Source organism: Haliotis rubra, unplaced genomic scaffold, assembly GCF_003918875.1.
Source record: "Haliotis rubra isolate DU_JTF1 unplaced genomic scaffold, ASM391887v1 Scf749, whole genome shotgun sequence".
NCBI lineage: Eukaryota > Metazoa > Mollusca > Gastropoda > Lepetellida > Haliotidae > Haliotis > Haliotis rubra.
In genome coordinates, this window is record NW_025767467.1 from 90,845 (window position 1) to 105,073 (window position 14,229).

The 14,229-nt window shown below is 35.4% G+C and overlaps 1 protein-coding gene across 1 annotated transcript in view; it reads left to right on the forward strand.

The window, feature by feature from the left end:
* The first annotated feature begins 253 nt into the window (after positions 1 to 253).
* LOC124260041 (chromodomain-helicase-DNA-binding protein 1-like) overlaps positions 254 to 14,229 on the forward strand; it is a 46,094-nt gene continuing 32,118 nt past the window's right edge. The window contains 9 exon segments of the mRNA XM_046694284.1: positions 254 to 410; positions 649 to 777; positions 8,609 to 8,862; positions 9,556 to 9,889; positions 10,488 to 10,577; positions 11,284 to 11,336; positions 11,770 to 11,847; positions 12,305 to 12,478; positions 13,584 to 13,631. Coding sequence (XP_046550240.1) covers positions 769 to 777; positions 8,609 to 8,862; positions 9,556 to 9,889; positions 10,488 to 10,577; positions 11,284 to 11,336; positions 11,770 to 11,847; positions 12,305 to 12,478; positions 13,584 to 13,631 — 1,040 coding nt within the window. The 5' untranslated portion in view covers positions 254 to 410; positions 649 to 768.

Sequence of the window (14,229 nt, forward strand, 5' to 3'; positions counted from 1 at the left end):
CAATGCAAACAACTGTCGAATGCCCTACCTAACATATCACTTGCAGATATTCATAAATATGTATGGTTAATTAAATAAGCATACATCTCAGTGTACATTACGATTGTCAAATGGGTTGACACTGTATAGACACTTGTTTACAAGAAGTCAACAATCCCGGGGAGTGACGTCATTTGCGTGTTATACATGTGAATAAATTATCCTAGATTTTAGTGCACTGTGACCTGCTTAGCTTTGCGGAGGGCCAAATGCAGTTGCGTCGCGCCGATCACTCATGATAGTGCGTTACCCATAGTCCCTTGCGCGTACAACGTGAAGTAAAGAACAATGGCGGCCATGATGGTTTTAGCTTCTCAAATCTGTACCTGACGGTTTTTCACGTATCGACATTGCCACATGCGTTCAATCAGGTAAATAACGCGATTTCTTTTCATCTATCGACTTCAGGATTCTATTAGATGTCAATAAGCACCCCTGGCTCTTTTCCTGTGATGGGTTTGCTTTCAGTGAAATCATTTGAACATATTTCCGTAATTTTTGCCTTTGAGAGGACCCACTCCACGAAAATGTGTATGGAATATGCATTTGTGAACGGATTTTAATCAAATTTGCGCCAAATTAATCGCTGATTTTTAATTCACCTTCTAGACCAACCTCGGGCGTGGATTGGAACAGACGAGGCACGTGATTGGAAAGGAATTTCTGCTCATTTCGCTTCATTGTTCAGTCAGCAGACGACGCCATGATGGAGCTCGTGTGTGATCCAAGATGAGCAAGGTACGACTCCATGAATGTTGTCAGTGTGTGCCGCTCATATTCATTAATGTTTTAGCTACCTTTGGAGGTAGTAATTCATTTGTTTTCTTACCATTTAGCCTCTCGATTAGGTGTTACGTGACAAACTGCTTACTTGGCGGTAGTCGGCCATGATGAATTTTGACTTCGTCTGCAACGCTCTTCCAAGATGTGATTGTTTACAACTATATTTTGGTGTTTTAGTGGATATTGTGCTTATATTTTATTACTCCAGTGTCTGTTTTCAACGTTACAGCCATTTTGGTTTCCTTTTCATGGACTTGAAGTGAGAAATCTGGATTTAAACAAGCCTACCCCACGCAGGAATATTTGTGATATTTGTGGAGGGAATCATTGTTTACAACATGTATTTGATCAAAATGTATCATAATTGATCGTGTTTCATGTTTATTTTACCTTTAAAGGCTTCCCAGACACTGTGACATTCAAATGACCTTGGTAGTTTTCATTTCTAAATGGGACCCATTTTTGCAAATTTTGACTTTGTTTCGAGTTAGGCAGTATTGCTCAGCAATTCCCCTTCTCCCCTCTTCATGAAACTTGTAAACTTTGTGTTTTTATGTGAAATAGTCCTTTAGGATGTTTGTTAACAGCTTTACAACAATATTGTATGGGTTTAGTGTGGAATACATACAATATTGTCACATATTATGTATTGTTTTGCAAATTTGATGATATTCTGTTGTTTTCAAAGGTTGTGTTGATGTACTTCTAACACTTCTGTTCATTTAATGTTAAATAGTATGTGTGCACATCTTCTGAGAGCATTCACTAGTATAAGTAAAACATATATTAGCTCTTCAGTGATTACTTGCGACTTCGAAATTGTTAAAATGATGTCCATCTGTAACCCTTTGATACATACCTATAGGTGTCTTCATTACACTTGTGATGCTGTTAAGCTTTTGGAAACACTTTAACAGCACTCAGTACAGTGTGAACATGAAGTAATATAGTAAATTAAAGCTGAAGACCATGATTTGGTCACCAACATAATAGCTGTTTTAGATAGACTGTTGTAATATCATTAATCAATCCACCTGTTCTTCACAATAAGGCCATGTATTGTTTGTGTATTTGTGGGTGGAATGGACCATTCAGAAGGACCATTGACAACAGTACCATTCTGTAAAAAGTCAGCAGACATACCATTTACAAAAGAGACAGAATTTGTCTGATTTTTAGCACATCAATGAAAAATAGCGATTTGACCCTTTCGGAATCAAATCTTAAAGATCTAGATTGCAGCTGTTTTGATAGTGGTAGAATGGTTTCATTTTAAATCCTTAATTATGTCTGTTTATTTAAGATTCAATGGAATGTATTAAAAAATATCAGTTACTGATACATTTGCTGATGCTGCTTAAAAATAGTATATGTAATCCCTGTCTACACATCTAAGGTCATTTTACCCCAAATACAAATCTTATTTATTATCATTTAACTGCCAAGTTTTAACAGATGAGAATGATCATCATTCTTGATATGTGAAACATTATAAAATGACAAATAATTACTACAGTAATGACTACATTAAATACACACATGCAATGATTAATTTGACATTTCATGTCATTTAACACAATGCTACATACACATGATATATCCTCAATTTTACCCTTATCTTGTGAAATGATCACATTGTTATGGCCACATTAATAGTGGACATATATATGATTAATTGGTACTATTTAGGTAACATGTTGTGCATGAAGTGTAATACAAATGATTTTCTAATGAAAGGATTGGTGAGGCAAAGGATGTGCCTGATATGTTTAGCAATAACTACAGTTCATGGTAACTTAGTAATTCAGTTTATTGAAAGGAAGTGATTGTATGCATATGCAACTTGAGTGGCAAATTATAAGTAAGGTGTACTTGATTATTTGTTTTTGAGCTATAACCCGTCAGAGACCTTGTCATACATTCAAATGGCTGTAATTGTCTTCTCAATAATTTATTACAAATTCTCTCCACTCTCTGACTGGATCTTAGCTGTTGGCAAGGTAAAGGCTGATATGATTAGCAGTGTGATCATTACTTCTTCCTTTGGTCATCCTTCTCATATATTGTCAGTGCTGCTTCTAATGTATTTCTTCAAAGGTTATGTTGTTGACAAGCATTCGTAGTACTTAACCCTATTACACATAGTTCTAATTTTCTGTGTTCCTTGCATACGTTGTTTGACATTGCTTCAAGGAAGTCTGAAAGACTTCATAGAATCATATACGTATGTCATACTATTTATACTGGTTGTAGCTTGTGTTTTGCAAATGGTGGGCTCAGAATCCATGTCATGTTGTCAGAAGCAAGTCGGGTATTCCCATTTGGACTTTCATGAAGATGTAATTTTGGGAGTATCTGAATAGTCCTGATTAGCATTAGTTAAATTGAATGCACCATGCAGCCTTTGTTTCAACAAATAACCATTTTGTTAACCTGTACCTTACTGTGCATACTAAGGACACATGAGTGAATTAGTTAGTTTCTTTGTAGTTTAGTTATGCCAGGCTTAATCAGTTATCACTTGACATTTTGAGTATTCAGTCCAAGTTGGTTTTCCCAGCTAGTGCAATGATTATTCTCTGGAAATTAGCTAGGTATTTTCTTGAGTCTCTTGCTGAAGAATTTGGTTGATATTTGCTACCATAATGGTATTCTACACTAATGCATACACTGAATATATTTAACTGACTATATTTCATGAATATGTTACACATGAACTACATGTACTGAACCTTTGTGTAGTTATTCACCTGTTTTCATTATTTAGGCCGGTATTTTACTGGTGTTTGTGGAAATCGAAGGGAGATAACTCTTGTATGAACTAGATTTGGACTTAGAATTTGTTTGGTAGAAATGACTGCTTACTGTGGTTATTGTTGCACTTGTTTTGTATGTTGTTATTGATGTTTTCTCATACAAACAGCTTCATTTATTTTGTATTTACTCACACTTGCTTATTTTCATGCTTTCTTATACGAAATATTGGTTATGATGAGGATTTAATCATTTTCACTTCTTGATAGATTTTTTTCTCTTTATAATGTTACTCAGGTCATACGGAGTGATTAGGAAGACCATGTTGCCACAGTATGTTAGTGTTTCATTATCAATACATGTTTCCCTTTTTTATATCTATGTATGTTCTTGGTTTTCATTTGTCCAAACAAAATTGGCAACAGACTTTGCTTTGCAGAGCAGATACAAGATAATCTTATTATGGCAGTTAATTAAGAGAACATTGCTCATCATAATTAAAGGTGGACCATGTATGTTTTAGTTAAAATCATTCATTCCAAGCATGTAGATAATAATTCAATAACTTTTAACGTGACTTTTATCGGACGCCTTTGAGAAAACTTGGATTGTTTCACTGAACTGTACTTTCTGTATACTGTATATGAATTTGTCCTGCACCTATTTCACACTATATCTTTTGGATTTATTTATGTTATTTATCCATGTTTTGTTATGTTTTGCAACATCATTATTGTTCGCACAAAGTATTCAGGTTTAAACTAGTGAAAAATCTAGTAGAAAACATAGAAATATTATCTCTGTTTTCATGATTTGATATGATGTGTCATGTCAGTTAGGATACAGTTTTTTTCTGGTGTTTGCAAAGATGTTTCATTTGTAATGCTTAAATAAACATCTGTAGCATCTCATTTTGCAATGTTCTTCTGCATCTCAACAAAAATTATGATGCTATATTTCTGTTTTCAATTTCTATTGGATTATGGAGGTTTCAAAATATTATTTATGTGGATTGAAGTAGGATGGCAATGAGATATTTGTATGAACACTTTATGTAGTGATTATTTGTACAATATTTCTGTATGTTAGAACAATGTTTGTAGAGACTGATGTAGATATAAGTTTGATCCATTTGTTTTTATCATGATTATTTGAATGTCTATACTGAAGGCACTGTTACAGCATATCTTTCATCATTTTCACATTTCATTTTAACAGTATGCATTGTATTGTTCTGTTGTAAGTAAGAGGGCATGCATATAAGTATTTTCAATTTCTGTGGTACTTTGTGGTATTAATTTAAGGTCTTGTTAGTTTTGTTCTATCAATGCAACCAATATTGTGAACACCTGTTAATTATTTCCCCCGAAATAGTCACATTGCTATAATAATTTGCTTATTTCTTTGAAATCTTTTGTAATCAGTGTTTTAGTAGTAAGAAGTAATCCATGAAATCATTATCATGTGGCAGTAAGGTGATAACACAGGCCATTCAAGCTATGGGTTTAATTTCAAACAAAGTACTTTTATTGGCTGTGACCTGCTGTGAGGTTAATAAAGTACATTTCTTAACTTACAAATGGATGTCTTTGGGCAAAGTGAAATGTTCTGATATATTTCAAATTCTAAGTTGTATTTTGTTGGATCTTAATTATTCTGGTAGTATGATTAGGACTCATTTTGAGCTATGATTCTTCAAATATATTGGATTATATTTGCTGATATGGCATTGATATAAAATCCAATGCAAGAAGAATGTCATTAGAATTAAATGTTCGTGAGCTACATCGTACTGATCAAGCCTGAGCAGAAGTGACAGTATGTGTCAGTAATGGCATGCCAACAATACCTTACGTTGAAGGGCTAAGTTTCATGTACATCTCATGAAGCTGACACCTCTTGAAAGACAGGAGATTTCATTAACTTTCATTTCTTGTGAACTAAAATGATATGATGATGACATCCAACAGAACTTCAGATGTGGCATATATCTGTTAAAAATATTTTCTGATGTTCCAGCAACATTAACTAGACTGAATGTAGTGGTCATCAGTTTGCTAACTCTGCTAAGGACAAGAATAGGACAGTGCAGACGATCTAGTTAAAAAGCCAAATTTCAAACCTGATGAAAGGATACTATGTGTTGTTTTTTTTATTATTATTTTTTTTACATAAATAATCACTTACAATCTTCAGCTGTCAGAGAATGGATGCATACATCATACCTACCATATTTGACTTGATAAGCATCATATGTTTTTGTAATTTGACTGCTCTGCGTTAACCTGTTTTGAGACCAAAGGAGTCCTCAAACAGTTCATTCTCTCTGTTGATGAGTAATTATAATAATTAGAATACATAACAATGTATAAAAGCATGTATATATCTTTAGATTTTGTGTTTTCTAATGTTTGTGTTTACATTATTTCCGTGTTAATGATCATGATACTTTAATGATTTTCTCAATGTCATTGCCCTAAGACTTAAGACACTTTGACATGACCACTGGAAACAGTAAAACACTTTGTATGTAATTTAGTTTGATATCAAATCTAAAGTATACATGTGAACAATAAGGATTTGCCAAACATGCATTGTAATGTTGCGAGATGTATGCATATCAAGGATGCTGATCGATGTAACATGGTTACAAGAGAGTGGATTGGCTTTGAATATTTGATATGCTTGTCCTTGTTCTTGAGGCCTAAGGTGATGCAATTGAGAGGACACAACTTGTAGACAGATACTTGGTCAAAAGGCAACTGCTGTCCATTACATGTAGCTTACAGGTTAATGGATGTGTTATAGAAAACCAGAGCAGAATCATTTTTCTTTCTTCACGCTTTTTGTACAAAGTATTTCTCTATCGGTAAAGGTTAATAAATCATTTTGCTTCAGATTGTGTTATGTCATGACTAAGGACAGTGTCAAGGCATATGATAACTTCATATTGATTGGTTGCACTATCGTTATTAAGGGCATGTTTTGATTAGTTTCATGAGGAAACAGTGTGATTTGTGGAAGTGAAGCAACTGTCATGAACATTGCTCTCATAACTCATTCCATTATCATGGAGTAATGATTCATACAAAAATTCATTATTAATTATTACCACTGCAAGCAAAATATTACCATGAACCTGAAAACGAAATGATATTGATAATGAAACTCTAACATATTTGGGTGTCAGTTATGCTGTAATATACTTCTTATATTATATAAGTAGTTTTATCGGTCAGGCGCCTTCACTCATCTTTCTCTCAAGTGTCAGGTATTAACATTACCTGAAGATAATCTTATGCTGATAAATTACAATTGGCATGGAAATGTTTTAAAAAATCATGTAGCGTTAACAAATATCTTTTACACTGGTCAGGGTATTCTCGTTGCATGTTTTTCACCGGGTTTCAGATAACTGTTTCACCTATATCTACATTATCTGAAGCTAGTGCTTGCCAGATTTCAATGTATTTACTCTTTTTGTTTATTGTAAAAAGAGTGCAGGCAAAAGAGGCAATCGGATCTGTTCAGGGGAAGTAACTCTTGTCTTTCCTAATAACTTGTAGGTTAAATACATGTCTTTGTCTGGTGATGCTTTCTAGTCAAATAACTTTTGGATGAGTTTTTTTGTTTCTTTTTCTAAGTCTTTCTAGATCTGAAAATGTTTTTAAGCAATCCTGGATTATTTGTGTTAATTTTTTAATGGTTTGGACTTAGCAAATTTTGAATTGTTACTTTGGTTTTTTTTTTAAAGTTTAGATTTTAGTTTGTTTCTCTTGTGTTATTTATTGCCTCCTTTGGATTAAAATTACTTATTCAATCATTTATGTATGTACAGCATTTTCAAATATCCTAACAGGTTTTTTTCTCTATAGATTTTGTTGTGTTATCCCTAAATTGTAAGTTAATTTTTTTAACTTCAGATCAGAGACTACAACTCTGTTACAAAGTATCGTTATAACTGTTGGACCGCTGTTTTCTTACTTGATATTGTTTGATTTGCATGTCCTTTGTACATTGTACACAGAGATAGTTAATTTTGGTCAGGACGCCGTTGAGATATCTTCATGGTTCTTGACTGGCTGTGCCTCTGCTGACATACTTGCTGAGTTGTCATGACTTATTTGACATCCACTGTATTATGTAGTTTTTATTGTACAGTACATTTTAACTTATATAGTAATGAAATCTTATGCTTCATTAAGAGTTACAGACAGACCCATTTCACTTTTGAGTCATACGGGGGAACAACTTCAGTTGGTGATGTGGAATGAAATCACCTTAGAACTTAATAATTGAATGTGGACCAATCCTGTTCATATCTTAATGTGTTGTTCATGATTTCACGGTTTCAATGATGTGTATGATTTGTGGTTTTGAGGGTGACGCCTTTAAGAAAAATTGAACTTTCTTTGTTGTGAATAAGAGTATGTAGCACAGTAGCAGTCATGTCAGCTTTGGGAATATTTCTTGTTTCCACAACTTCACTTTCATGAGGAAATTAAGCAACTGATACACAGTATATATATATATATATATCGATGTAAAAGATGTCACATCTTATGCTGCATAAGAAAAAAATGAATTTGGGACAACAGTAATATAATATTACCAACTACTATGTAATGATAGTGGTTGCACAGTGTCTAGAATATTGGTCAATTTTTTAGTAACTACAACAGGAACTCAGTTATGAATAGAAAGTAGTAATAAAGACATCCATGGTATATTAGCTAGCTAAAAATCATGGGTTTGGAATAAGAGGTTTAACATTAAAATTTGGCTTCTTGAAAAGAGAGAGATTAATGTATGTGTTTAGTCCTACTTTGTCGATCTGCTGTTTAACAAGATTTTCTTTTATGTGAAGTTTTACAACTATCTTAAAGGTGTATGTTAAATTTTCCCCAGGATCCTGGTTAAGCAGTCTTATGACTTTCCATTCGGTTACCTAACTAACATTGACATTCATACTGTGTATTCATTTGCTTCATTGTCAGTGGATTAGTGGCTATAACAAATATTATATTTTCAGATTGGAATATCCGGTCTTACAAAATTTGATAACCCTGTGTTTGGGTCAGGCACCACCACCACCACCAACACCAACACCTCCGCTACCTCTAACTCCAACAACACAAGTAACAACACCAGTGCACTGACAACAACGTCTTTACCACAAACAGACTACCTGAGTGATGCCAGCTACAAGCACACGTTGCCTCAGTTGAGTAACGACAAACTGGATAACGACGAAGACAGTGGGTCCGGGTCAGATTCGGGGTCAAGGTGAGTTAATTTATGGGCATGATAGTTAGTGTAATATAACAGATTGTTTAGCATCTTTGCATGACAGTAATCGGTGAAGTTAGGAAAAGAACCTGCCTCAAAATATCTTTTGGCATTTAGTTAACTATTTGTGTGTCATTTTTCTTGGTTAAGTGTAGTGCAAGGAGTTGTTCTTTCAAAGACCTAGGCCTAAAGAAACCTTTGTGGTTCCGATTACCCGACTGACCCATGAATTCTGGTGCCGACACTATCCTATTTAGGCGGTATGAATAAAATAAGCTTTCAGACACCATTGTTTTTTCCCCGTCACCGAAGGACATCAGTTACTCTGATAGAGAAAGTCGACATGATGGCCACAGGCTTGATTAAATAAACAATTACACATTGATAAATGTGTTATTGGTTTGTACTTTACTTCTAAAAAAAACTAAAAAGAAATCCTTCCCATCTACCCTAAATTTCAAAGAGGTGTAATCGGAACAACATTTTTTTTATTTGGCCCTATGGCAGAAAATTGGGAAAATAATTGTTTCTTCATGCTTCCTTTTACGTGCAGTTCCGTAATGCAAAACATTTGTGAACCCTTTCTTGTTTATGAGCACAAGGTGAAGACATTAGTTCATAGATGATATCAACTGAGAAGTTTCAATTTTCTAGGAAATTAGTCTGTCAAATTCATTCCATATCTTTCAGTGGGTCAAGTTCTGGTTCAGATTCTGATTCAGGTGGATCTAAGTCAGAGAAGTCAAACAAGAGTTCATCTGAGTCCAGTAATCAATCCGACAATGATCAAGATTCTCATAGCGAGGTAAACAAAAGTGACAGTGATTCTAAATCAAGTAGCCAATCAGAGAGTGAAGATGAATCTCCAGTGAAACACGAGCTAGAGGACCATAATGACCTTGACGATCATGACGATCATGACCATGGCGAACATGACGAAGACTCGAAGGAGTCACTTGGGGACACTGATTCCCAAGATGCCAGTTCAGGGAAGAGCAGGTCTAAGAAGGAACGCTTAAAGCAGGTAGGCATAGGCAAGAAGACACTTGGTAGATGATGCTTAAATAATGATTTTGTTTCGACAAGTTAGTGTACAGGTGTTATTGTTGTGAATATAGTCTCCTCTGTATCAAGCCCTAAACTGGACAAAACCTTGGATGCATGTTTTCCTTGCCTCTGTACCACCTCTATGGTTTTAGTGTGTCTGCCTGTACAGCATTTAGAGATAAATTGTTATAATTCACCGACTTGGATTAGGTATTCACACATGCCATCATACGCAACTAATGTGAAGTAGTGCTCATGATTTAAGCCACTGGGTGTGACTCATAGAATTATCCTTTTTGACAACTCTTTTCAAAATGCATTCTTTAGCCATGTATGAGTCATTCTCAAAAGTTGCAGGTATTTGGTGTACAAAAGACAACATAATTGAAATACAAAATCATCAATCTATATTTTCACTAATAGCAAGGTACGTTGTTAATGTTCACATATCAATAGTATTTGAGGCTTAATATATTTGGTTCAATTTGTTTGTCCTGTGTAGAAGATATTTTGAACTTATGCAACTTGTGGTATATAAACCGTACAGATGTGTTTGTATGATGCTGTTTTTCAAGGAGTTGTGGAATGAGGAGCCAGATCTGTATGGAATTCGTAGGTCTGCAAGGTCCAGGAAAGAGCCTGTACGCTACAATGCTGCCAACGCTGTAAGTTGCCTTCAGTTCAACTGGATGGTAGATAGGGGAATTGCCAAAATGTTTCCATTTTGAACATCCATCAAAAAGTGTTGAAGACAAATCATTGGAATCGGAGGTCTTCGTCATAAATAATGTGTCAAATTTAGCGTCTTTGTCATAAGACGCCAACCACTCCGATTTTCAAATGCCAAATCTGCTCTCCGATTTCTCTATAAAAAAACTCCGATGTTTTTAGAAAAGATTCTGAATTTATTTTTACGGTATACAATTTCGTAAGTCATCGGTGATTTATTTGAGTGAACACTGGTAAAAGCATTCAGAAGCTTAGCGTGTGATCCTTCGGGTGTTGATTGTGTATATTGCGTGTTATTAACGATGAAGTTTCACAAAGTTTTTCCGAATGCATGTCATAGTCCGTATGAAAGTGAAACAAAATGGCAGAGCCGACCACGCGCTCACCCCCAACTCGCACCTTTGGTGCTCAGACCTGGCTTTCATCCAGTCATGATTCCGATTTACTTAGATTCAGGGTTGGCATCTCTGCATAAGATAATGTTGGAAGTCAGTGCTTCTTAGATTAATGTTCTAAAACTCATGTTAGAGCGTATCTTATATGTACGCTGTCACTGTGCTGGCCAACCCAGGAATTGCAAAGATACTTGTTCAATCTGCCATTGCTTCAGCAGGACCAACAACTGGTTGTCTTTTGTTTTAGAGTGACAGTGATGATGACCACCCTCGGTCCAAGAAGAGAGGGAAGAGGAAAGGGTAGGTTGTCTTCTAGCAACAAGATGGAAATAATTACAGAGCCCAGTTGAGGTATAAACCCCAATGCACATTGATCATTTTATGAGGAGCTGACTTGTTTTTACCAGGGTTGATTATTAAACAGGTTGCAGTGTTTTTATTGGTATATAAGTACAGCCACATGAAAAAAGAAAAATACTACGGAGGAAATTCTTATTACCAGTCACACCAAGTCATGTGTTTCATATTGTATTGTTATCTCTGTTGACTAAACAGCCAGTTATCACTACATCCATAACATCTATCCTACCCACTTGATTTCGTGTATTTTGAACCTATTCATACTTTTCATATCAATGACTTTCCTGCTCTTGCATTGGATCAGATGCTATTTGTATTGCTTATGAATGTGTTAATGTCATTTATCTGATTAATTGGTCACTGAATGTTGCAGGTCAACTGATTGGGGTGGAAGTGATGACAGCAATGAGGCAAGCTCGGGAGACTACAAACCAAGCAAGATTAATGTCAAGTAAGGAAAATGTTGGCCCTTTCGTCATGTTGGTAATGTTTGTGTCAGGTGACATTTTGTTTTGCTTTCCAGCTAATGGTAGTACCAAATGATTTGTCTTAGCTGTATGGTTTTAAATGCAGTTAATGTGACAAAAGCAGATCAAAGTGTCTTCACACATGTATATATTGCGTTTTTAAAGTGAATGGGTGTGAGCTGTTTACCCAGCATTGAACCGATAACCAGAAGTATGACTCGCAACCTTATAAAGCCTCATGAGTTGTATCAAGCACGACGTTAAACCCAATTTCACCCAATTTCATGAGTTGTATACTCCCTCAGGGATCTTTAAAGGCTTCGTCTAGAGAAATAATGCGATACTTTGAGCATTCTTTACGTGTGGATTTGGCGCATTTGATCTGCTCAGTTTTGTTGGTATCTAGACAAACAAAATGGTACTTACTGAATCTGTTTGTAGTCGGAGAGTCCGAATCAAACCTGTCAGGAGACCACCTCGAGGCTCCAAGTCTCCGCGGAAACCAGCCAGCTCAAGAAAGAAAAGGTTATCATCTGGGTCAACTAGTGGGAGTGAGGAAGACTCAGATGAAGACAGGAGACACGTGGCTCGGAGGGCCGTGGCTTCAAAAGTCAGGTGAGGAGAAAATTACATCCTTCGCTGATACATTAGAGGGCAGGTTGGGGAAGGGCTTTTATGGATTAAATCACAAATAATAAGTTTTTCATGAGTTCACTTCTTCGAGATACTTTCCGGCAGTTTGGCATGTTGTCCACCAATGCATGTCAGTTTATGTCCTTATTGTATTTTGCTGTTAGTTTGCTAAACTGTGAATTATTCCCAGGAGCTTTGTGGGCTTACACTCATGTACATATATTTTTTACCAACTGATGTTTAGACTGGGCCTTCTTTCAGACATCACTCAGTTGGCCCACAGTTCTTAAATGTATCTGAGACAGAACAGAATGGAGTTGAAATCATCTTTTGTGAAACTAAACTTCTACTATACTTTCTTGCAAAGTAACTGAGGGTTACTTGTATTAAAACTGCATACTGGTTCATTTTGCTACGAACTTGAGGAATTAGAGGAATAGTTATGTAGTTTTAGTTTCACCCATGGTTATGTATAATTTCATTTTAAATATCAAACAAGTATGCCCAACAGGTTTCTATTATTTATTTTAGTTTAATGCTGTACTCTGCAATATTCCAGATTTTTCATATTTTCATATTGATCTGTAAATCATGAGTATCCATCCAAACTTGCAATAATTGAAATGAAAAGTCACCAAGTCTGGGCCCCTTTACCCCACAACCCCAAACCATTTGGTAACTCCCAGTGACAAGCATTGGTGACTGGGTGCCTTCATTCTTACAGAGAGTTCCCATGTATGGACCAAGTATGGTGCAATTGTACCAATGAAGTGAAAGGTCTCTTTGAAAATAGAACAAATGTGTTAATTCAAGAACTTATTGCTTTATAATAGGCTTACTGGTCCAGTCAGCATAGTATTTTGTTGTGATTAGCTGCATGTGCATTTGTTAAGCAGACTCTTTATGTGTTTCCAAAAGTGTATTTTAGTGATTTATGTTTTGGGGTTTACTAAATAAGTTGTACAGTTCTTGTATGCCAAGTCTAGGATGTGTTAATAATGATTGAGGCTCGGTTCTGAGTAGTAAGTAAATGTATTGATCATATATCATATATGACTGCGTTAAAGAGGATAATTCTCTATAGCAGGAGCAAAACCTCTCGTGTTTCCAAGCGCAAGTCAACTAAACACGTTAGGTAAGATAGTAGTAACTTTATTTGTGAACTTATCTTAAGAATCTCTTTACTTGGTGTTGTATTTTGAACCAAATATGTCCTTTGTGTACAGTCTATATATTGAATCTGCTGACTTCTAGGCCAGGGTCAAGCATGACCTTCAGTAATCAGTTTGGTTATTGATATCATAATCTGCTTCCTATGTAGCAACTTTGTAAACTCATCACCCTTGTTCTGAAGTGTCTGTGGGAGACTTATCACGCGAGGGCAAATTCATCTACCATTCCTTTTTGATGTTTTGAATGTTCTCTTCCATGTCTTCTGATTTGCATCCGACAAGATGACATATTACAGGAAGAGTGGAAACTCTAGTGTATACTTTTAAAAGCAGCCTTAGTTTGATATCTGCAGTAAAACATAAACATCAATAAACAAAAGAGGACCAGGAGCACCTTATTTGCTCTAATTATTATTTTTGTCTGTCATTAATGAAAGATACATATGATCCTCTAAATTTTGAATTGAATGAGTGATGAAGTACATAGATATGTACAATGACTGGTTATCTTGAATGATAGTCTCCATCTGATTATGTTGGGAATGGGAGAACTTACAACTA